Consider the following 23383-nt stretch of genomic DNA (forward strand, 5'->3'; position numbering starts at 1 on the left):
TTTTTTCCCTTATTAAATGAAATGATTAGTTAATCTAATCATTTAATAATTTACTAAATTTTAAAACTAAATGTAGTTTAAAAAATAAGAAATCAAGAAGAGCAAACATTTTTCCCAGTACTGTATATTACGTTGGGCAATAAAATATTTATTGATCATAGATGTTTGTTTAGAAGTCAGATAAGAGCGTACAATGTAATTTGGATAAAAGTCTAAGGGCAGTGATTAGCGATTTCTGAGATTAATTGAAATCTTTATCTTTATATGGTTGTAATAAAATCCTCCTACTCTGAAGTACAGTCACCTTTGTCTTCAAGCAGTCTTCGTTTGGTCCTCTGATTGAGGACACTTCCCTGCTCGCTGATGTGGAAACAGATGTTGCCATGCTTCATCTCCCCCTCCTCTTCTCTCCTCCCTCTGTATTCTCTTGGCCGTGGTCACCATGGAGACAGACCTGTTGTTCTGTGCACAGAAGCAGAGACAGTATGCTGCAATGAGACACATCATCATCATCATCCCTCTCTGTCTATCACTGAATTCTGTGTAGCAGTGAAGAACAGACTGTGAATACTAAAAAACAAAGGTGCTGTCGCCTTGCAGTCACACACACACACACACACACACACACACACACACACACACACACACACACACACACACACACACACTTTAAAAACAAACAAACAGGTGATCATTTTATTTCAGTAAATGGCTAAATCTAGTAATATCACAAATGATTGTGCAGCTGCTTTTACATGTTTTAAGCAGTGAAAGTCACACAACACTTTGCTGTGCTATTTTTATTCAACAGAAGTCTTCTCTTTCATTGTTTTTGAGGAGTCTGATCTGAGAAATGTGTGAACTTATTATTGATCTAAGGTTCTCAAAGAATGTTCAATTGTTTTCTGTGGCTCTCCAGTGAAAATGACAGAATTTGTTGATACCGAATTTGCCATGCCGTGGGACAGTATGAGAACAATTTGCCTTTCTTTTTTTTTCTTAATTTTGTACATTTTTCCTTTGCAACCGTCCATCTAAATTTCAGAACCCTTGCTATAGATAATATAATTAAAAGTCTTATTTCTTATAATTACCCCTTAGGAAACACTTTATTGTGCTTACCCATGTACTTTTTTATGCTAATCTAACAGATTTGTTTTTTCTTAGCATAATCATACTTTTTGGTGATGCCACTACAGTTGAGTCTTGTAGTTTAAGAGGTTACACATTTCTGTTTCTGTAATATTTATGCATCAATAATGATTTTCAATGATACTGAGAGAGTTTTGCAAGGAGAAACAAAGAAATATTGCTATATTTGACATTAGACTAGCTCAGTAACGGATTTACCTTTAACCGTGACAAGAAGATTTTAGGGCTACATAACAGCTGGACAGTTACAGCTGCATTGTTGGACAATGAAATGAACAACTAAACACTTTTGATATTTGTTTTGTTTTTTTCCTTTATTACAGTGGTATCACCTTACACAACACAATAAGTTAAGAGAATGTAAATAATAGGAACCATTATTAATTCAATACAGCTGCAGACAGCTGCAGTGTCTCTGAGCTAGCAGCTCTGTGAGGCTGAGGGAATTTCAACAGTTTGTGTTTAGTGGGACTTGAAATAAATGTCCTTGTCAAGCTAAATGCCATATTACGGGAGAGATTATTTGAGGTTACATCAACACGTAGCTAAGAGACCATTGCTAGAAAGCAACAAAAATTCATCTCTAGTTACAATTGTGTTTTGGAAACCAAAACACAAATAAGTGACCTTGATAGTTTTGAAACCACTGCATCTACCCCTGACTGTCACCTCTGTGTTTGTATGTCTTTGTGTGTGATTGAGAAATGCAGAAATAAACTAGACCAGGCATAAAAATTATGGCTTTAGATTATGGCTACTCTTATCACATTTAATGATTCAGTATCTCTGATTCAGTTGTAAACATTGCACAAGCTATTACTCCACTTTCTCCACCACTCTTCAAACTGCTTTCACGGTCAGTTAGAGGTCAACTGAAACAAATCTTTAATGGCAAATGCTGAAATGTTGTTCTTTGAATGCTGCCATCATTAAGCACAGCTTTTATAAGCAATGGTTATTTGATGATTGAAGAATATTGTTTTGGTGATGATGGCCGCAATCATGTGTCCAACAGGGAAAGTCTTACCCATTCAAAGGCTCCTTGCCTCCCATGTGGAACCCCATCGCTTTGATGGACTTCAACAACCTCTTTAGAACAATGGATAAGATGGGCGAGGAGGTAAAGCAGTTCTCACTATTAATGAGTATTCTTATTAATAAGCATTCTAGATTGGTTTACTGGACAGGTTGCACACCTGCTACATGCCTGACTCATGCTGAACACCCTCCTGCATTTCAGATTCCCAGAGACGCTCCCTGGAGAGCTCCCCATGCTGAGGAGTGGGACAAGATGACCATGCAGGAACTCTTTGAAAAACTCTGCTGGACCAGGTAACATGTTCAAAATGTTTCCCGTTTGTGCAGAGAATAGGTCTAGCTATTCATCCTGTTATCTCTGAACGTTTATATCCAGGGTAAAGTTGTATTGCTAAATCTAAAGCTAATGCTAAAGTTATAAGCTAATGGTAGCGAGCTCAGTTAGCAAGGTATCTCATAGGGTGCATGGATGCAGCATTCTGCACAATTCCACTCACCAGAGCTGGAAGTAGAATTAACCAAAGAGCACATCATGCTATTTCCAATAAAATGATCTAAAAGGCTCCAACACCACAGTCACAGTTAAGAGGTCCAGTTCAGTGACTCAAACTTGCAGAGGTGGAAATGGTTACAGCTTCCTGTGTCAGCACTAATAAGAATAAGAATTCTCATCCCTGCAAAAACTTTGAAAACGGATGCTGAAGGTTGTAGCTGTTTCATAGAGGTTTTTGGTGGAGAAGCTTCAGTATATGATGCACTGTGAGTGAGAATGTTTTTGATAATCTAATTACTGTGTAAATTTAAAATATGCAGCTTGTAAAAAGTAAATTACATTTTTGTAACAACATAGAAATAACAGTCCTTCACTAATTAAAAGATTGTACCGCTCCTGTGTTTGAATTACTGCTCAAATGTAGATTATGTGCAAGTCTCTGCTGGAAAAGTAGGACAAGCAAACAGAAATCCCTGACATGGTGATTTATTTGTGCTTTGTTCACACTCTTACAGAATATAAAAATTGTGACTGGGGTACCTGCAGTATTTAAAGACTTCTTACCTTCCATGTAATCCCTCCCAGAACTGCTCGTCGCTTCGCCACACTGTTTGTCAACGTAAACGTGACCTCTGAACCCCACGAGGTGTCGGCTCTCTGGTTCCTCTGGTACGTCAAACAGTGCGGAGGGACAATGAGGATCTTCTCCACCACCAATGGAGGACAGGTATGTCTGCCCAAAATTATACCTACTGATTCAGAACAACAGACTGAAAGAATTCGTTTTTTTATATATCTGTCTGAACAAACAGAATATTCTCTCGGCGTGCCAAGAAGTGGACTTGCGTTCTCTGCCTCTCACACAGATTCATTCAGTGATTCAGAGGAGCAGTGTGAACGTCAGAGGGAGATCCCTCACAGCCCAGTCTCCTTAGTCTGGCCTGAATAAGATGCTGTCCACACAAAAGATGTTTTCTTGGAATACTCAGGGCGTCTTTTCTGCTGCCGTTCCTCAAGCTGAGGGCCTTGTTCCCATAGCCACAAAGGCTTTGGTAAACAAATGACAAACAGTAGTGCAGTCGGCTCCTTCCTGTTTGCTCCACATTTAAAGCTTGCACGCCTTGTGGATGGTGCATACATAGGGGTGTTTGAAGTATTTACACATAGTCATCTTAAACATATGGATATGCTATTGGTATGCATTGCTTCGAGTGCAGCTGCACTCCTCCTGCAAAACTGCAAATGTGTCTTTAATCAAACAAGACAAGAAGAGGCTCACCTCGTTTCACCGCCCAGGACTGATTCAGGTGTAGCTCGTGCTTTCACAGCGACTGCTTGACAAATTCATCCAAATGCCACAGAGGAATGCACACAATGTGTTTCTGGTCAGGGATGAGAGAGATGTTGACACTAACCACATGGAAATGGTTTTGTGTATCGGAGCTTTGACAGCCCAAACCTCTCTACCTCCTCACTGTCATCTTCATCATTTAACATTTGCTGGCCTGGCTTTATGAACGTGTTTCTTTTGAATTAAGATGCAGAAATTTGTAGTGAAGGAAATGAATGCGGACTGAGGATAACCGGTGTGTATCACCAGGATAAATCAGGGGATTTTATCGGCTTCATTCCAAACTGGGAGTTTATTAGCCTTGCCGAGGGGTACCCAGAGGGGGATCAGAGTCACTTCTACCCAATATAAATAGAAACCAGTGTTGCTGCATCTGCTCTCCCTGTTGGTGCGCACTGAACTCTGCTCTCTTTGTGTCTCAAGGAGAGGAAGTTTGTAGGGGGTGCGAATCAGGTGAGTCAGTGCATGGCGAGGGAGCTGGGAGACCGAGTGAAGCTGCAGTCTCCAGTCTACAGGATCGACCAGACCGGAGACATGGTTGTGGTGGAGACCGTGGACAAGCAGACCTACAAGGTGAGTTGAGTATATCACCAGTATTTCCTTTGAAGTACTATTCTTTAAGGACACTTTTTATGTCTTTCCTTACATATTCTGCTTTAGTCAGAAATATAATATTGAGCTGGAAATGAGCATTTGAAGTCGATTAATGTTTATTAACTGTATCTAGCACCAGATGATCTCAGAGATTACAACAAGATGGAGAGAAACCTAAGTATTCCACCTTTGAGCAGATCTTGGCCACAGTGAGAATAAAGTAAAGAGAGGAAAATAGAGGAAATGCGCTCAGGGAATCTCTGACCACAGAACAGTTTCCACTTTGCCTCAGTCTGTTTAAAATGAGCTTTGGCCCAGAAATGATGGCGGTGTTTCACCATCATGTTCACATGATAGAGCTTTAACCTGTATTTGTGAACAGTACAGTGTTCATAGACAGTGATTTCCAGAAGTGTTCCCGAGCCCTCCCAGTGATTTCATGACAATCATGCCTGCTTTAGTGCAGTGATGCAGCAGGGCCCAAAGGTCACGGGCATCCATTATTGATTTTCAGCCTTATCCTTTGCACACAGAAATTCCTCCAGATTCTTGGAATGTTTTGATGATATTATTCTTTTCAGTTTGATGTTGAGGAACATTTTTCTGAAATTGCTCCACAGTTTGTAGACACAGTTTTGGGGGTTTTTGCAGAGCATCTCTGAGATGCTCTTTTTATCGCTGGTCGTGTCACTTTGAGACATGTCACTGCCATCAAATTCAAAGTGAGCTTTTTGTTTCTGTAAATGATAATAGTAGATTTCTGATATTTTTCTGTATAAGTGAATAAAAGATGGCTTTCTGAGATCGGCAAGTCACTGCATTCTGTTTTCATTTACAGTTTACACAATGTTACAACTTTCTGAAACTGGGTTTGTAGACACAATTGATTAGTTCAGTCCAGTGGTTCCCAACCTTCAAATGGCCCACAAAACAAATAGTCAGAATGACTTTGCTTATATGGATACATCACCGTTAACGAGCTGATAAGATAATGAATAATGACGCTGCTCTTATGTTTCAGTAGATTGTGAATGCAGGACTTTCCTTTTCCTGTTTTCCTGTTACTGCAGCCATGTTTCAAATAACTGTTATAGTGTTTGTTTGATTTTATTATGTATTAGGAAATGAAACAGATACTATATTTATACACTAGGTAATGTGAGATAATGCAGTCTGAATATGAAACATCCATGTATCTGTAAAACAGTAACTGCTTCACAGTGTTACTCACAAACTTCACTGGCACTGCTGCTCTTTGGCTGCCATCTACTGGCTGCTTGGAAAAAAGCAGTTAAAATGTACATGATCTGTGTTACTTTGTTGATTAGGTTGAATGTTTTCATTTATGGTCAGATGTTCCATTGTAATGAATTATGGGACAGCATTTTCTCCCCTCTTTTCATAAAGGATAGTCCAGTGTATCCTATATTAAAGGAAGCACTGAAGCCTCTTTCCTTAGTATTTGGAGAATTGCAACATCTCTTACTATGGCTGATGACTACCATGCAGATACTTCTGGGTCACATCTTTCAGTTATAAACAGACTATTGGTACGCACTGTGTACTGTCTCTGTCTCTGTGTTAGGCCAAGTATGTGATCGTGGCCACACCACCTGCTTTGAATCTGAAGATGCACTTCAACCCTGAGCTGCCCCCGCTGAGGAACCAGCTGATCAACCGTGTTCCCATGGGCTCTGTCATAAAGTGCATGGTCTACTACAGAGAGAACTTCTGGAGGAAAAAGGGTACGCAGGAAGTGAAAACACAGAGAGAGCGAATGCTGTTCAAGATGATGCCATTTCTAACGTTTTATTGTGTTACCAGGTTACTGCGGCAGCATGGTGATAGAGGAGGAGGGCGCTCCCATCGGTCTCACCCTGGATGACACAAAGCCTGATGGGACTGTACCTTGTATTATGGGGTTGGTACAGAGCTTCAAACAGTTCTCTGTAATTGTGTATATTTTGTATTATGATTAGGGATGGGTATCGTTTAGGTTTTATCCAATACCAGTACCAAACCGGTACTTTTGAAACGGTGCCGGTGCTTAAACGGTGCTCGAACCGGTGCTTAAAGAATGAAGAACACACACTTTGTCCAAAAACCTCTCATGTTTAGCTGTTTCCCTCTTTTTCTTTGGTCATTTTAGCCTTTTTGGCCAGGGTGAAGGGAGTATCTGCCATCAAACAAGAAGACAGCCTCATGTAACTACGACGGTGTTTGCTAGTTCACCTTAAATGCGTTAATGTAATAACGTGGTTAGCGTACTCAACGTAAATTACACATGAACAACATTAAGCTACTCACGCAGAGAAGAACGGCTGCTGCTGCCATCATCATCCGTCATCATTTCTGCTACACTGGCAGGGCTAGGGGCCAGGACTCTCCTCTTCGGGTTCTTGGGGGATGTTGCTAACTCCGGGTCCGATAACAACCCGCAGTAGATGTGCTCGGTGTGAGGTCTCGCAGCAAGCTATCAAATACGGCGCATTTCTCGACTTTAAAAAAATGCTATGCGTCGCCAGGTGTTTCATCAGATTCGAGGTGTTACCTCCTTTGCACAGTATCACCTTAAAGCACTTGTTGCAGGCTGCTGAGTTTGCATCTTTTGCTGTGAAGTACAGCCAGACTTTTGACCGCTTCGCCTTGGGCATTTTAATCTGTAGCTCTGCTCTAAAAGAACGTACGTACCTGGGCCCGCCTACTACGCTTGGAAAGGTAAAATGATTGGCTAGAATCCAAAGTGTATCACATCTCAGGGGAAATAAAGCACCGAAATGCTAAGTGATATCAGCAGCCCCAAAGAAGTATACAATGCTGCACCATGCTTTAGTCAGGTTGAAATACACATTTCGTTCACTAGTGATTATCAGAGGGTTACTGACTGGCCTGTAGGCTTGTGTCTCAGCTTTACCATCTGACTCTGACTCTGACCTAGTATTCTCGCATGAGCTCCTACAAGAATTTCCATACAGTGTAGGACTTGTGCTTGAATGGAGCTAAACACAAGTGATCCAACCAGCCACACATGCTCATGTAGTGTTTTCTCTTTTCACTCTCCCCCCCAGATTCATCCTTGCCCACAAGTGCAGAAAGCTCTCAAGCCTGTCCAAGGAAGAAAGGTAGACACCAGTGGACAGAGATGGAAAAAAACTCTCACGAGCTGTGAGATCAGTTTAATCCCAACTCCTGTGTTGTTGTGTTTAGGTTGAGGAGGATCTGTGAGATCTACTCCAAAGTGCTGGGCACAGATGAGGCTTTGCATGTGAGTTTGGGTGCAGAGTGGTACACAGTCATGTGGATACTGTGGAATCACTTGACTGACTGCTCATGTGCCTGCTTGTTTCCTGCAGCCGGTGCACTATGAGGAGAAGAACTGGTGTGAAGAGGAGTACTCTGGAGGCTGCTACACAGCCTATTTCCCCCCAGGAATCCTTACTCAGTTTGGCAGGTGAGTCTCTCTCACATGTGTACACACACAAAAAAATAAACATAAATATGAAAGTGTGATCTTTTCATTTCAATTGACTTAATTTATTTGAACGTGTCAGCTCCTGGATATTAATGGCTAATGTATTGTAGCAGGCTCACCCGGACGACTCGCCTAAAGAAGGCCCCTGGACATTTGAAAGACTTTGTGTGGGGTGATGGGGTTGTTGGGGACAACTGACCCCTTCAGGTGCGGGCTATGTAGAGGGCTAGGGGGAGGGGCCGCTGGCCCAAAGGCTTATGGGTCTATACCTGATGTTAATGTTTCTAAGTTGTAGCGTTATAACGGCTGCTACAGTTAACATGTGTTGATTTGTCATTGCTGTTGTTAGTATGTAACATTACTGTAGCTGTGTGTTCTGTGCTTAGTGTGGCTGGCAGAGCACTGTGATTTTGAGCACCTCTCACTATTGCTGTGTGTGAAAGGGCATTCCTAATAAAAGGCTGTCCTTCCTGTAGTTTAGCGTTGAGGCTAGCGCAGGAACAGCAGGTTGAAACAGTCTCTGTCTCCTATTTCGCCTGAGCTCACCACAATATGTTTCAGCAGGATTTGCACTTATTTCTGCAAATCAGCGCCACTCGTACTCCATAAAATGACCCTGCCTGTCTGTGCACAGTTCCAGAGGGGACTCACTGAGATCACAACACTTTGTGTTGGATAATTATGTTTACCACACAAGCAATACTGTGATCTCATAATTCATCTTTTTTAAAGAAAAAAACTGACCGGTCCTGTTGGAGGCGTTCCTAACTGAATGGTGTTGTTGCTGCATTTCATGGGTTTTATTGGAGTGTGAACAAATGAATGCATTTTCAGTACAGCAGGACGTGTCCCCAGGATTTGCCCATTAAATCTATAAAACACAATCCAGTGCCGTGGCTGTTTGCAGGTATCTGATAGATTGCAACTGGTTTCATTTATTAGTCGAAGCTGCTTGTTGTACAGATCCTGGTGCATATGTTCACTATTAGAGTTTTGTTAACCTCCATATGAAAAACTGAAACTCCTTGTTAATCGTCATGTGAACCATATTTCATGTCTAAATGTCCTCACCAGATGTGCAAATGTGTTCTCACTCACAATGAAAAGTAAGCTGGAGTTGGAAACCTAACATTGTGCTTTTTTATACAGAGTAACTGTTTCACATACCGGGTGGCCCTGCAAGAAATAGAGTTAAAGAAAAAGTCCTTTCTTTGGTTCTTTTACGTTGAGCACAGTGGGGGTGGGAAGATTAATCCAAAGGAAATTCACTTTGTGTTATATAATCCCATATTGCACTTATTCAGGTGAGATTATATTCTTAAATGAAGTGAATCAGTACAATGCTGGTGCATACATTAAAAATAAAACGTGTTTAAAACCTGTAAACCAGTTTAACCTCTGAAGCCTCTCCTGTTTCTCTCTTTTTTGCTCTTCAGAGTGCTGAGAGAGCCGGTGGGCAAGTTGTACTTTGCAGGCACAGAGACGGCCACCGAATGGAGTGGCTACATGGAGGGGGCCGTACAAGCTGGAGAGAGAGCAGCCAGAGAGGTCAGAGAGCATTTAAGTACCTGCTTTTCACTGCTACGTGTTAGCAAATACCAGTTCTTACCAGTTTAAACACCCTTAGAGGCAGGTTACTTATATATACCAGGTGGAAACCACTTAAATCATGCAGCTGGCACACCTATTAGTCACACCTCAGCCTGCTCCTGGTGTTGTGGATGCTCAGCCAGCAGTGCTGGGGGTCAGCTGATATCAAATCATGACATCCTCGCCTTTTCTCCCCTCTCATTTATGTCTGAGCACAGCTGACTGAAACAAACCATAGAATCAAAATGGTCCTCCCCACTCAGTCTTCTAAATCTCTCTTTAAGACACTCGCCTGCTGCTTGCACTTTATGTCCTTCTTCCAAGGCATTAACATTAGGTTTGGTTTCCTAAGATACTCCCCCATGTGTTCATGTTCCTCCATGTTTCTTAGCTCTGGCTCTGCTGCAGAGTAGGTCAGTTACAGTAAAGGCCAGTCAAGCCTGAGTAGATTATCTGAGTGCATTAAACATAAACATACACTTATTCTTCTTTTTATTACTTAAGTTAAGTTGCTGTGTCGTGTCGTGTTGTATGTAGTGCCAACGTGGGACAGTTCCCCAATTTCATTGTGCTATTGTACTATGTATGACTGTGCAATGATAATAAAGAGTTATCTTATTAACATCACCCAAACTCAAAAATGTGTATCATGTTTAAAATTTAGACTGTTAGACTGTATTTTGATCCTTTTGAAGTCTTAGACTGACACCACCAATGTCTTTTCGCAGGTCATGTGTGCGATGGGTAAACTCCAACCTAATCAGATCTGGCAACCTGAGCCTGAGAACGATGTAAGAGAAGTCCTTATGCACCAAATTACAAGTTGGCCTTTGATTAAAAAAATGAACAATCAGTGGAGAAACACTCTGAAGTCTCTCGTCATGAATCCAAAACACTTTTTACCATAAATGACACTGTGAAAAAGATCATCTTGTAATAAATGAGAAAAAAACTACCAGGCAAGACCATAATGTTTCTTGGGGTTGTAAACCAAGAGAGGTCATTTTCTCCCTCGCTTTCTATACAATCATTTTCAAGCAGAAGAGTTGCCCCCTGCTGGTCGTGTAAAAAAATGCAGGTTTAAGACACCTATGCATTGTTTACACATTTTGGACCCAAGATTACATAAGTTGTATATTGCCAAATCATCTATCAAGTATCTAGTTAATATCATGCACATGAAAAAGGCAGATATCTGATATCATCATTCCCTCCGTCCTGCAGGAAATCCGGGCACTCCCGTTTGTTACCACCTTCTGGGAGAGAAACCTGCCTTCGGTTGATGGTTTCCTCAAATTCTTAGGAGTCTCCACATTCCTGTCTGCTGCCGCCGCAGCTGGCTTGGTGGCCTACAAGAAGGGCATCATCCCCCGGAGTTAAACCACCCTGTCGTCTCACTCCTCCACATCTCAAGGGAACACGTCTCAATAGACACTTGTGTACTTCTAGTGCTTTATGGGCCCAAACTACAGAGTAGTGACCTACATAGGGTATACATTGTTTTTTGAGAAACACCGTGATGTGAGAAGGACTGCTCAGCTCATGCAAAAACACTAACACACTGTTACTCTGTCCACAAACGAAAGAGAGAATGAAGCAGGTGAGAAGGGCTGACTGAAAGGTGTTTGAGAGGAGGGACGAAAGCCTAACTTCAGTTTAAAACATGCAGACTCAGATTGTGAAACCAATGAAGGAAAAAAGATCAGAATCAGTTCGTAAGGGGAAACCTTCTCTGTCACTATTACTATCCCATACAATGCCAATGAAATCCACTGTGTCGATTATATGTGAGTTTATAAAAGTCGCCATGCTTACTGTGTGTATGAGCCTCGTCTGTGTCGCATGCTTCGGTGAGCATGCGTTCGTGAGCGTGTGGTCATCAAAGTTTCTGTACAAAGTTGCGAGCGCGTGTGCATGAGTTTCCACTGTGTGTCTAATTACCGCTGCCTATTTTAGGTGCCAATTTATTCTGGCCAAGCAGCCGTAGCTGTTTGACGAAATCCAGTGACTTCAGAAGAGAAAAGAGTCAGTATAGTGACACTGTCCACATAGAAAATCAGAGAGGAGGTTCAAGGACAAGTGGGGCTTTTTCTGTCAGCAAATCCCATGAAAACACAAATGAATAGTGAATTTTAGCATTGTCTTTGTAGCTAAAGCCAGATGTGAGTCGCAACCCTAAAGTGAGTTGGTACCGCGTGAAATGGGTTTTGTTGTTTCTCTTAAATTTAAATTTTATTTACATCCCAAAGCCCAAATTATGTGCCCTAATATGAATCCTAATATGTAGCCTAATAATGTCATATTAGGGCACCAAATGTGTATTATTCCCAATGAGCGATCTGTGCAGTTGAAGGCTGGCTCCAAAAGCAGGTAATTCCTCACAGACTCCTATGTTAAGATGTCTAGGTTTCCACCTGAAAAGGCATCTTTAAAGCCTGGGGCAGTCTTTGTAGCTAATTGTCTCCTTCATGGTGACTCCTTTCATATAAATCCTCTGTTTAAACTATAGTAAGTCTTAGGTATCAGCAAACACGGGCTACCAAATATGGCCACCAAAAATTAAGACGGTGCCAGTCTAAGTACTGAACCCATAAATTTAATTGGTAATCCATAAACTAATGGTGACAATAATGATTATTATAAATAATTATTAAACACTTCTCAGTTATAGTTACTTGTTGTTTTAACTCTTTACCCGCTTGTATAAATCGACCAGGAGTGACCTTGAATGCTTCAGGCTTATAGAACAAAACGACTGGTGTGCATCATAAGTTAGTGCGGGTGGTCTCTCCCTGTGCAACTAGACTTAGAAAAACCCAGAAACTGTTCTGATTGTCTTCAAACCACAACTTTATTGATATATGCTGAGGTGTCAAAACTCATCATCAAGGCTACAAAGGGGATGTCGTCAGTGTCTCTTTATGGAGTAAAGAGTTAAAGTTTATCCAGACTGAACACAGAGCAGGTACAGATGTTCAACAAATAGTTATGTTTTCTATATTTTTAATCTTCAAGTATACCAAATTTTTCATATCCATAGATAAAAGTGTGCACGTTTTATTAATAAGAGCTCAGAAGTGGGGCTAGAAGGTGAATGCAGCTTAGCTTTTTGTGACTTCTCAAACAATCTAGTTTTTTCCTGTAGTTTCTCTTCAACAGGAACTCTAGGCTCACGTACATAAGCCAGGAAGTGGTAAGACAGACCAGTTCACTGTTAGAATTTGTGGGATTTGTTGACAGACAAAAAGAAAAACTCATCCTAAGAATGAGAAGAGTCAGCCTTATTCTTTTAATGGAAATGTAGTGGTGTCCAGCTGCTAGTGTGGTAATCTATCGGTCAGTATGACGGAAGCATTTGAATGTATTTTCCTCACACTAGATAACACATGCATGGTGGTTTTGCTAAGGTAATCACATTTTTCACTTGTGTATTTTTACCTTTTCACATTCTCACTTCAGATAAACACGATCCCACCGGCTCTAAGGCGTCCTTGTAACAACTGTTTTGATTTGTTTAGGAAAAAGGAAACTGTCTTTTAGAGAAACTTTAAAGAAATGACATTCTTGCTGAAAAACTGACTCGCTGCAACAAAGGTTTAAGTACTGGCTGCTCAGCAAGCAGTGTCATCAGCAATCATTTGTCCGGGTAAAATCATTTGTCGGGGGTGTAGATGTGAAAGCCAACCTGCTGCACAGTCCTCTGTGTGCAGCTCTTTATGCCCACTACAAGAATCATGCTGTTCTTGTCCCAAAGATGTTTGTGAGTGTAGTTTATCTGTTGTGCCTTAATGGAAATTGTAACGTTTTTGTCATTTTATCGCAAGTGCCTGTGACTCTGACACTCTCAGCCCTCATCCCTCTTTCCCTCCCCCGCCTGCTCCGGAGGTGAGAGGTCAGATGGACCAGGTCATCGGTTCAAGGCATCATCTGCGCTCATTAACAGGGGTCAGCATTGTGTTCAAGTGTATCCGAAAACCTTTCATTTTAAAAGTTCCCCTTACCTGAGTTATGTCCTCACTGCAAACTTGACTCAGGTAAAGCCGGGTGTAAAAACACAGCATCAGAGCTCAGACTGTTGAGGTGATCCCTCTGCTTATCTCTGTGTCCGTGTGTGCTTCGTGTTGTCCCTGCAGCGCTTCTTCCCTCGTTGTGGTGTCCCTCTCCCGTCTGACCCTCAGTCCCAGTGCAGGTTTTATGTGCAGTTCTAGAAGTAATGATTGAATAATAATGTCACTTTTTGAACCATCACTAAAAGTGTTTGAGTTTATGGTTGGCTGAACAAACAAAGCCAGCAAATTCCATCCACCCTGTCGAAAAACAACAACAACAAACTACAGCACTCACAACAAACCATCAGCAGACGTGATGCAGCGTTATTCATTATGGGGTTTTTCTGGAGATACCCCCCCTTCCTTTGTCCTTCTGTGCATATGAGCCTTCTTAACTATTCCTGTGACCTGCTCTTTGATGTCTTTGATTCCTCATACAAAGCTGGTGATATTTAACAAAATGTGAAATAAATCTTTTACTCGCCTTAACCTGATTTATTCTGGTGTCGTGTGTCATTATGTCGACTCAGAGCAGAGCTACAGCCCAACGGAGTGAAAACAGCGGTGTAATAGTTAAGAAAAATGTGGGGAAAAAATCATTAAAAGCTAGTCCAATGCCCAATGTGCCCAGGAAGAATAAAACTGCAGTTCCAAAAAGGACACTGTGTCATTTGTAAATAAAACCAGAATCCAATGATTTGCAAACAAGAGAACATATATGACATATCAAATGTTTAAGCTGAGTCAGTGTGCCATTTTAAGAAAAATAAAAGCTCATTTTGACTTTGATGGCAGCACCTGGTTTAAAAATAGTTGAGACGGGGCAACAAAAGCCAGGAAAAGTAGGTAGTGCTAAAAAGAAGGTTAGGTTAAACAGCATCAGATCAGTAACATGACTGGAGTGTAAAACGAGCGTTTCAGAGGAGCAGAGCTTCTCAGAAGCAAAGGTGGACGGAGGTTTACCAATCTGCAAAAACCTGCCTGTACAAATTATGGAACAATTCAGAATAATATTCCTCAACATAAAATTGAATGTGGAGAAATCTGTGTGTGCAGGGGACAAGTCTGACAATCAGTATTGGATGTCTGTGAACTGAAGTGAAAACAGATGTGATTCTGTCATGAAATTCACTGTCACATGAAAATCACCGGCTGTGAACACATTTCACTGTACCACCCACAAATACAGGCTGAAGCTCTACCGTGCAGAGAAGAAGCCATACGTGAACATGATCCAGAAACACCACCATCTCTTCTGTGCCAAAGCTCATTTAAAATGAAGTGACGTAAAGTAATCAATCAAACTGAAATTTTAAATTCTTTCATGGAAAACACTGATGACGATGGTAAAATGGCCTGTATTTACAGTGGGGCAAAAAAGTATTTAGTCAGCCACCGATTGTGCAAGTTCCCCCACTTAAAATGATGACAGAGGTCAGTAATTTGCACCAGAGGTACACTTCAACTGTGAGAGACAGAATGTGAAAAAAAAATCCATGAATTTGTAACCCAGTGTTAATTTGGTTATCTGATATTGTGTGATATTCAGTATATATGTATATATCTATATTGGGTGTTATAAAATGTTCTTCAATGATTTTGAGTTGTTTTTTTTACTTGCTATTGGTTTGCGGCTGCTTTACGACAGTCGACTGTGGTAGTACATGTGGGCTATGAGCTCACGTGGCTTGTAGCTGTGCCAGAGAGCAAGCTTGGGTGAGCTAGCGGGGAATATCTCCTTCTGCAGTAGCCTTAAAAAAGACTATTGTTCGTTCTCCTGCCAGGTAAAAATCTGTTTCGTATGTATATCATACTATTCCATGTGTTAGCTATGATGTGATGTGTAGTAATGGTTATTAAGGTGCTAATCGCTAATCGAGGCTAAGCTAGCAAGCTCGACAATTAGCCGCCATGCTAAGCGGACGTTGGTAGCCAAGTTCGTATGTCACTGTAGGGGCTATGAGCTCACGTGGATTGTAGCTGTGCCAGAGAGCAAGCTTGGGTGAGCTAGCGGGGAATATCTCCTTCTGCAGTAGCCTTAAAAAAGACTATTGTTCGTTCTCCTGCCAGACGCCTTACTGCTGTGCTATCTCGCTGGTGCCATTAAAAGGACAAGCGGCTGCCATCCCTTCATCCATCCGGACCTTGATTATTTGGACCGAAGTACTCACACACACGCCCGCACTCAGTGCCATACACTCTCTTTACTTTGCTGCCCAGCTAACATCATTGTTTTTTTTCTTTTCTTTTTGCATTCACAAAGACTATCCAAAGACATTTTGGTTATTGTCAAATAGACACTCTCTGATTACGGACTGAGGAGGTTGTGGTGTTACAACCCCAGGACTGAGAAAAAGGACTCTTTACATAATATATTCACTTGTCTCCTGGTTAGGAGAAGTGATTATTGATGGAAATATTTTTCTTCTTCTTGTCTTCATTTACATTGTATCCCAGAGAAGTTTTAAGTTGTTCAGGTTGAAACATTTGCACTTAGAGTCTGTTAAGTTTCCTTTGATGTATCAGTGTCAAGCTGATGTTTAAGAGGGTATGTTAAGGACAGATGTGCTCCAGTCCATCCAATCCTTTAAAGTGCTGGACACCGATGGTAAATTGCCATCAGACCCTAAATAAATTGTTCTCTGCTGTTATCCATATTGCTTCACTCATTCTTTGGTGAGTAGACGTATTGGTTACAAATCTACATGGTAGGATTTGTAAAGAATTTATTCGTAAATTAGGGTGGAAAATAAGTATTTGGTCACCTCAAACAAGGAAAATCTCTGGCCCTCACAGACCTGTAACGTCTTCTGTATGAAGCTTTTCTGTCCCCCACTCGTTACCTGTATGAATGGCACCAGGCACGTGCAGAGGGGGGCTAGAGGGGCTTGAGCACCCGCCCCTTTCCTGATGGGTGCCCAAAGTGCCATTTTGTTGAGGCAACTTTTTAAAAAAAATTTTTTTTTTCTTTAATGTGTGTGTGCGTGAGGAGTCTTGTCTGTGCCCCTCAACAATAATATTTAACTATTAATCACAGTTTTGCTAAATAAAAGGATCTGGCTTGCATCAGTCACATGATCACCAATGACCGCCCTTGACGGCAGAACGTGCTGGTTACGAGCCGGGAACGAGCTCACAAAGTGCACGCGCATTTTTTCCGGTCCGGAGCTGTAGGAGAAACACAAGTTAACTCAGAGACACAGACTGATGCGACAAAATCATTTAGTAGGTGTACAGCGTACACTGTAGTGTATAGCACCCAGGAGTATTAGCTTATTACGTACACGTTGGTAAGCTGTCTTGTTGCAACTGACGAACTGAAACAAACGAGCGTGCTGTGCAACAGCGCGACAAACATTACCTGTCCTTTTATTAACTGCACAAGTAGTGCTGGTCATAGCTGCTGGCTACCTGTGTAAGGCTGTCATGGGTCTGTAGCTCTGTCACCGTTTTAGGGAACATATTTAGTTTTAAAGTATTTAGAAACATATTTAGTTTTAAAGTAAGTTTCCGGGCTTTTCCTGCCTTTCTGGAGGGATTATATTTCACTAAAAAACGATCTAATATGCATGTCCACATAATTATGCATTATTATAATTATAATATATTAAAAACACACGCTGTATTTTAAAGAACATACATTAAGAAGCAGATTATATTAGATTTATATTTTAAATAAGACAAAATTTGGATTTTACAGCAGTAAGATTATTGTATCTCTACAGTTTAAAAATGTAATAAGCTTTCTCCCTGCACAGAGTGGATAGTGAAACAAATGGAATCATCATAATGACATTATTTCATATTTATTACTTCCCCCTACTCATTGCTTTATTATTGTAGCTCTAGTAATAAATAATAATGTAAGGATTCTGGATCAGCACAGTGATGCCCATAGTATATACAGTATTCTGAAGAAGGTCTAAAATGTCATTGTGTGTGCGTGCATGTGTGTGTTTTATTTAGATGGATTTTTAAAAAAAATATTACTCATGATATAATATTGTCCAGACATGCCTGGTAAGGACATGAGGAGGAAACAGTAGGAGCTGTGTGAGGCTACTAAAGGCAGTGCTATAACATTTTTCTGTCATCACTTTATTATAGATTAAGTGCAAGAGTTGTTAGGTGTGGATAATTAGATTATAGTTTATTGCAATAGCAAGTTGTGCCTTGTTCTCAGATAGACAGCAAGTGGAGAGTGATATATGAAATGATGGGATGGAAGGAAGAAGAGAAGCAAAGAGTGAGTCACAGGCAGAGCCTAAATTATTTCTCACAGTTTTTTGTTGCCTTATGGTTCCAAGTGCTGTCACCAATCTTTGCATTTTGTTATTATTTCATGACACTTGTTTAATCAGCTACCATCTCTCCTATGGACTTTTTAATGTTTTCAGTCTCAGATCAACACAGCCCTGCCCTCCAGCACTATCCACAGCAACCCCTCAACAGCAACATTGTACCCATCAGGTAAAGCATCAGCTACGTTTGCTTTGCCTTGTTGCCCATATTAGATTCTTGATGAATGTGTGTTGTTGTTATTCAGCCTGGTTCAATGTGCCCCTTTTTAACTTTGAGCACCCGTCCCTTTAAACCTCTCTGCACAGCCCTGAATGGCACCTGTTTGAACCCATCATCTGTATAAAAGACACCTGTCCACAGCCTCAAACAGTCAGACTCCAAACTCCGCCATGGCCAAGACCAAAGAGCTTTCGAAGGACACCAGGAAAAGTATTGTAGACCTGCACCAGACTGGGAAGAGTGAATCTACAATAGGCAAGCAGCTTGGTGTGAAAAAATCAACTGTGGGAGCAATCATCAGAAAATGGAAGACATACAAGACCACTGATAATCTCCCTCGATCTGGGGCTCCACGCAAGATCTCATCCCGTGGGGTCAAAATGATCATGAGAACGGTGAGCAAAGCTCCCAGAACCACACGGGGGGACCTGGTGAATGACCTGCAGAGAGCTGGGACCACAGTAACAAAGGTCACCATCAGTAACACACTACAACGGCAGGGAATCAAATCCCGCAGTGCCAGACGTGTTCCGCTGCTGAAGCCAGTGCATGTCCAGGCCCATCTGAAGTTTGCCAGAGAGCACATGGATGATACAGCAGAGGATTGGGAGAATGTCATGTGGTCAGATGAAACCAAAGTAGAACTTTTTGGTATAAACTCAACTCGTCGTGTTTGGAGTAAGAAGAATACTGAGTTGCATGCCAAGAACACCATACCTACTGTGAAGCATGGGGGTGGAAACATCATGTTATGGGGCTGTTTTTCTGCCAAGGGGACAGGACGACTGATCCGTGTTAAGGACAGAATGAATGGGGCCATGTATCGTGAGATTTTGAGCCAAAACCTCCTTCCATCAGTGAGAACTTTGAAGATGAAACGAGGCTGGGTCTTCCAACATGACAATGATACAAAACACACCACCCGGGCAACAAAGGAGTGGCTCCGTAAGAAGCATTTGAAAGTCCTGGAGTGGCCTAGCCAGTCTCCAGACCTCAACCCCATAGAAAATCTGTGGCGGGAGTTGAAAGTCCGTGTTGCTCGGCGACAGCCCCAAAACATCACTGCTCTCGAGAAGATCTGCATGGAGGAATGGGCCAAAATACCAGCTACTGTGTGTGCAAACCTGGTAAAGACCTATAGTAAACGTTTGACCTCTGTTATTGCCAACAAAAGTTATGTTACAAAGTATTGAGTTGTATTTTTGTTATTGACTAAATACTTATTTTCCACCCTGATTTACGAATAAATTCTTTACAAATCCTACCATGTGGATTCATGGATTTTTTTTTTTTTTCACATTCTGTCTCTCACAGTTGAAGTGTACCTCTGGTGCAAATTACTGACCTCTGTCATCATTTTAGGTGGGGGAACTTGCACAATCGGTGGCTGACTAAATACTTTTTTGCCCCACTGTATATAGCGCTTTACTAGTCCCTAAGGACCCCAAAGCGCTTTACATATCCAGTCATCCACCCATTCACACACACATTCACACACTGGTGATGGCAAGCTACATTGTAGCCACAGCCACCCTGGGGCGCACTGACAGAGGCGATAGACGATGAGTCATCAGATCATATATCTCTCCAGTGTGTCCTGGGCCTGCCCCGGGGCCTCCTCCCAGTGGGACATGCCAAGAACACCTCGCTCAGGAGGCATCCTTATCAGATGCCCAATCCACCTCAGCTGTCTCCTTTCGATGTGGAGGAGCAGCGGCTCTACTCTGAGCCCCTCCTGGATGGCTGAACTTCTCACCCTATCTCTAAAGGAGAGGCGAGCCACCCTTCGGAGGAAGCTCATTTCTGCGGCTTGTGTCTGCAATCTCGTTCTTTAGCTCACCACCCACAGCTCGTGACCATAAGTGAGGGCGAGGACGTAGATCCACCGGAAAATTGAGAGCTTCGCTTTTACACTCAGCTCTCTTTTTTACCACAACAGACTGGTTAAGCGTCTGCATCACTGCAGCACCAATTCGTCTGTCAATCTCCCGCTCCCTTCTCCCGTCATTCATGAACAAGACTCCGAGATACTTAAACTCCTCCACCGGGGCAGGAACTCATCCCTGACCCGGAGTGGGCACTCCACCCTTTTTCAGCAGAGGACCAAAGCCTCGAGTCTGGAGGTGCTGATTCTCATTCCCACGGCCTCACACTCGGCTGCAAACTATTCCAGTGCAGACTGGAGGCCATCACCTGATGAAGCCAACAGAACCACATTATCTGCGAAAAGCAGAGATGAGATTCTGAGACCACCCAAGTGAAAGCTTTCCCCGACTTGGCTACGCCTAGAAATTCTGTCCATAAAAATTATGAACAGAATCGGTGACAAAGGGCAGCCCTAGTGGAGCCCATCACCCACCAGGAACAAATCCACTTATTACCGGCTATGTGGACCAAGCTCTTGCAACGGTTGTATGAGGATCTAATGGGCCAAACACCCCATTCTCCCGGATCACCCTCCACAGGACACTCCAAGGGACACAGTTTAATGCCTTCTCCAAGTCCAAAACACACATCTCCCTCAGAATGCTGTTGAAGCTCCAGAGGTGTGCGCTGAAGACCTCAAGGACTGGGATCTCTGCTAGGCTTTCCCCGCACACCCTCACTATATGTTTAGGCTTGAGTGTCCAGAATATTTCGCCGCAGGTCTAGTGATATAACTACAAAATTGATCATCGACCTGTGGCCCAGAGCGTCCTGGTGCCATGTGCACTTATGGACATTCTTATGTTCAAACATTGTGTTGGTTATGGCCAAACTGCGGTTTGCACAGAAGTCCAACAACAAAAAACACCACTCAGGTTCAGATCCGGGAAGTCGTTCCTCGCTATCAAACCCCTGCAGGTCTCACTGTTGTTGCCCAAATTAGCATTAAAGTCTCTCAGTAGGACAACAAAGTCCCCAGGTAGAGCAACCTCCAGCAGAGTCCAGCCCCTTTCCAGGAGGCTGGCTCCAGAGGCGTGCACTGAGGTAAGCCCAACTATATCTAGCCGGTACCTCTCAACCTCACGCACTAACTCAGGCTCCTTCCACACCAGAGGTGACATTCCATGTTCCAGTTGCCAGTCTTGGTTGCTGAGGCTCAATCAGCCAGGGCCTCCACTCCTGGCTGCGCTCTGCTCACAATGCACCCGACCCCTACGGTGCCTCCTTTGGGTGGCAGGCCTGCAGGAAGATGGGCCCATGTCCCTTTTTCGGGCTGTACCTGGCCAGGCCCCATGGACTAAGGCCTGGTCACCAGACGCTCGCCCTCAGGCACCTTCCCTGGGCCTGCCTCCGGGGCGGAGCCCCAGTAACCCTATCCCAGGCAGGGTGAACTGTTCCCTTGGTGGTCTTAATAATAATAATAATAATAAACTTTATTTATAAAGCACACTTAAAAACCAAGGGTATGCCAAGGTGCTTAACAAGTAAAATAGAGTATAGGAGGAGGATAATAGAAATAGGACCAAAGCAAGTACTAAATATGCAAGCAGATAACTGTCACTAATACATAGGAAAGCAACAGGTACAGAGCAAACAAGAATTTAAATGAGCATAAAAGTGCATGATATAAAATCATAAAAGAAATATTAACTAGAGGGAAAGGCAAGATTGAATAAGTGGGTTTTTAATCGTGATTTGAACAGTGCAATGGAATCATAGGGGTCTTCTGAATCGTTCTTTGTCTGGTCCCTTTGTCAGCATTCTTTGACTTTTGAAGGCTTTGTTACCAAACTCATGTTGGGCCTCTGCTGCTCTGCTGACAAAACACCACACTGTGCGCACCTGTTTCCCACTGAAGCAGTGCATAGTGAACATTAAAGATTGAGGATATAGCTGGAGCTTATCCTGCATATCAAATATTACAGACATGTTTTGGAGATTAAAACACTTCCTGCTATGTCATGGTCACATTCCCACCGACTCCTTCGGTCTGTAGTGCTTTGTAGTCCCTCGCCTGTCCACCACATTCATACAGCCACCAGCACAGCATTCTCCACAAATACACATCATTTAATGTAACAGGTATTTTCAGGAAAATAATTTAGTGTTGGATTTTTTCTAAAACATCACAATGCCAAGGAGCCGCTGACTGATTAAATTGCTTCCCTAGGAGCTGTTATAATATTAAAATAAATGACTCTATTCTTAGGCCAAAATAAGTAGTCAGAAGTACTAACAAATCTAACCTAACCCAGTCTTCAGATGCTTTAAGAATACAGGCACTGTTTTCATCGGGTATACTGCCACACAATGAGGAATTTTAATGATTTTAAAAGAAAGAATACAGGATCACTGATACGTTACAAGAACACAATTCACACTGCGTGATCAGAGAGTTACTGCTGATGCTGTATTGGACTGCATTTGTTACAGTCCTGGGCCTGTGGCCCAGTGTTTTGATTTTGCATTATTGTTTATTTGTCTGCTTTCTTCTTGGTTCGTGGCTACTAGTGTTTTGGTTTCTGTTCTGTACTTCTTAGCTTGTGGATTTGGACACCCCTGACAATAATAACGGTGACAGAACAGTAATAACTTATTTTATCCGATAAATAAACACTTTAAAATTGAAGTTTTTTTGTATATATTGTTGGGATTAAATTATTTGAAGTGCCTCAATTCTATGCTTTATATTAACTAAAATGGCATATAACCATGTAGTGTAGTATTAAGTGGACACGGCCCTGAAATAAAGGCATTAGACTATGTGTCCTTGGGGGGTAGAATGCTGTAGACTCTCGCTCACGCTTGCCTGGGAGAAAGTAGATAACAGGGGACCATCTTCTAGTGGAAAGCTACTGAAACACTGTTGTTTAGACTAGAGAGGGACCAGCAGGCACCTATTGTTAATTTCTGTGTGTCAATGTGTGCTGAAGGAACTGCCCCGGTGGATTTTGATGTTGGATGCTGAGCTATGAAAATCCCCAAGTACATTTTCTGTTTTATGATGCATTATACTGCTGATTTATAAGAAATACTGTTTGCAGAGAATCATGGCCTTATTTGTCTGATTAGAAAGAACAAAACACTGCACAGGAAGCCAAGGTCCTAACTTAGACTCATTGAGAGAGAGAAAGAATGTGAATGCTTGGAGGGGGTCTGAAGCTATAAGAATGTGAGAAACAGTCAGACACTTCGAG

General features: G+C 42.1%; 1 protein-coding gene across 2 annotated transcripts in view; it reads left to right on the forward strand.

Moving 5' to 3' along the window:
- The window catches only part of LOC309691586 (amine oxidase [flavin-containing]-like), a 60106-nt gene extending 45873 nt beyond the window's left edge, over positions 1-14233 (forward strand). For both annotated transcript variants that reach the window (XM_082509365.1, XM_082509366.1), the window contains 12 exons: positions 2168-2272; positions 2393-2484; positions 3269-3410; positions 4458-4607; positions 6214-6373; positions 6453-6549; positions 7697-7750; positions 7836-7893; positions 7982-8079; positions 9537-9648; positions 10419-10481; positions 10915-14233. In XM_082509365.1, coding sequence (XP_082365491.1) covers positions 2168-2272; positions 2393-2484; positions 3269-3410; positions 4458-4607; positions 6214-6373; positions 6453-6549; positions 7697-7750; positions 7836-7893; positions 7982-8079; positions 9537-9648; positions 10419-10481; positions 10915-11070 — 1287 coding nt within the window. In that variant the 3' untranslated portion in view covers positions 11071-14233. The remainder of the gene's footprint in view (positions 1-2167; positions 2273-2392; positions 2485-3268; positions 3411-4457; positions 4608-6213; positions 6374-6452; positions 6550-7696; positions 7751-7835; positions 7894-7981; positions 8080-9536; positions 9649-10418; positions 10482-10914) is intronic.
- The last annotated feature ends 9150 nt before the right edge of the window (positions 14234-23383 follow it).

Source organism: Aulonocara stuartgranti (assembly GCF_965226115.1).
Source record: "Aulonocara stuartgranti genome assembly, chromosome: 16".
In the NCBI taxonomy this organism is placed as follows: Eukaryota; Metazoa; Chordata; class Actinopteri; order Cichliformes; family Cichlidae; genus Aulonocara; species Aulonocara stuartgranti.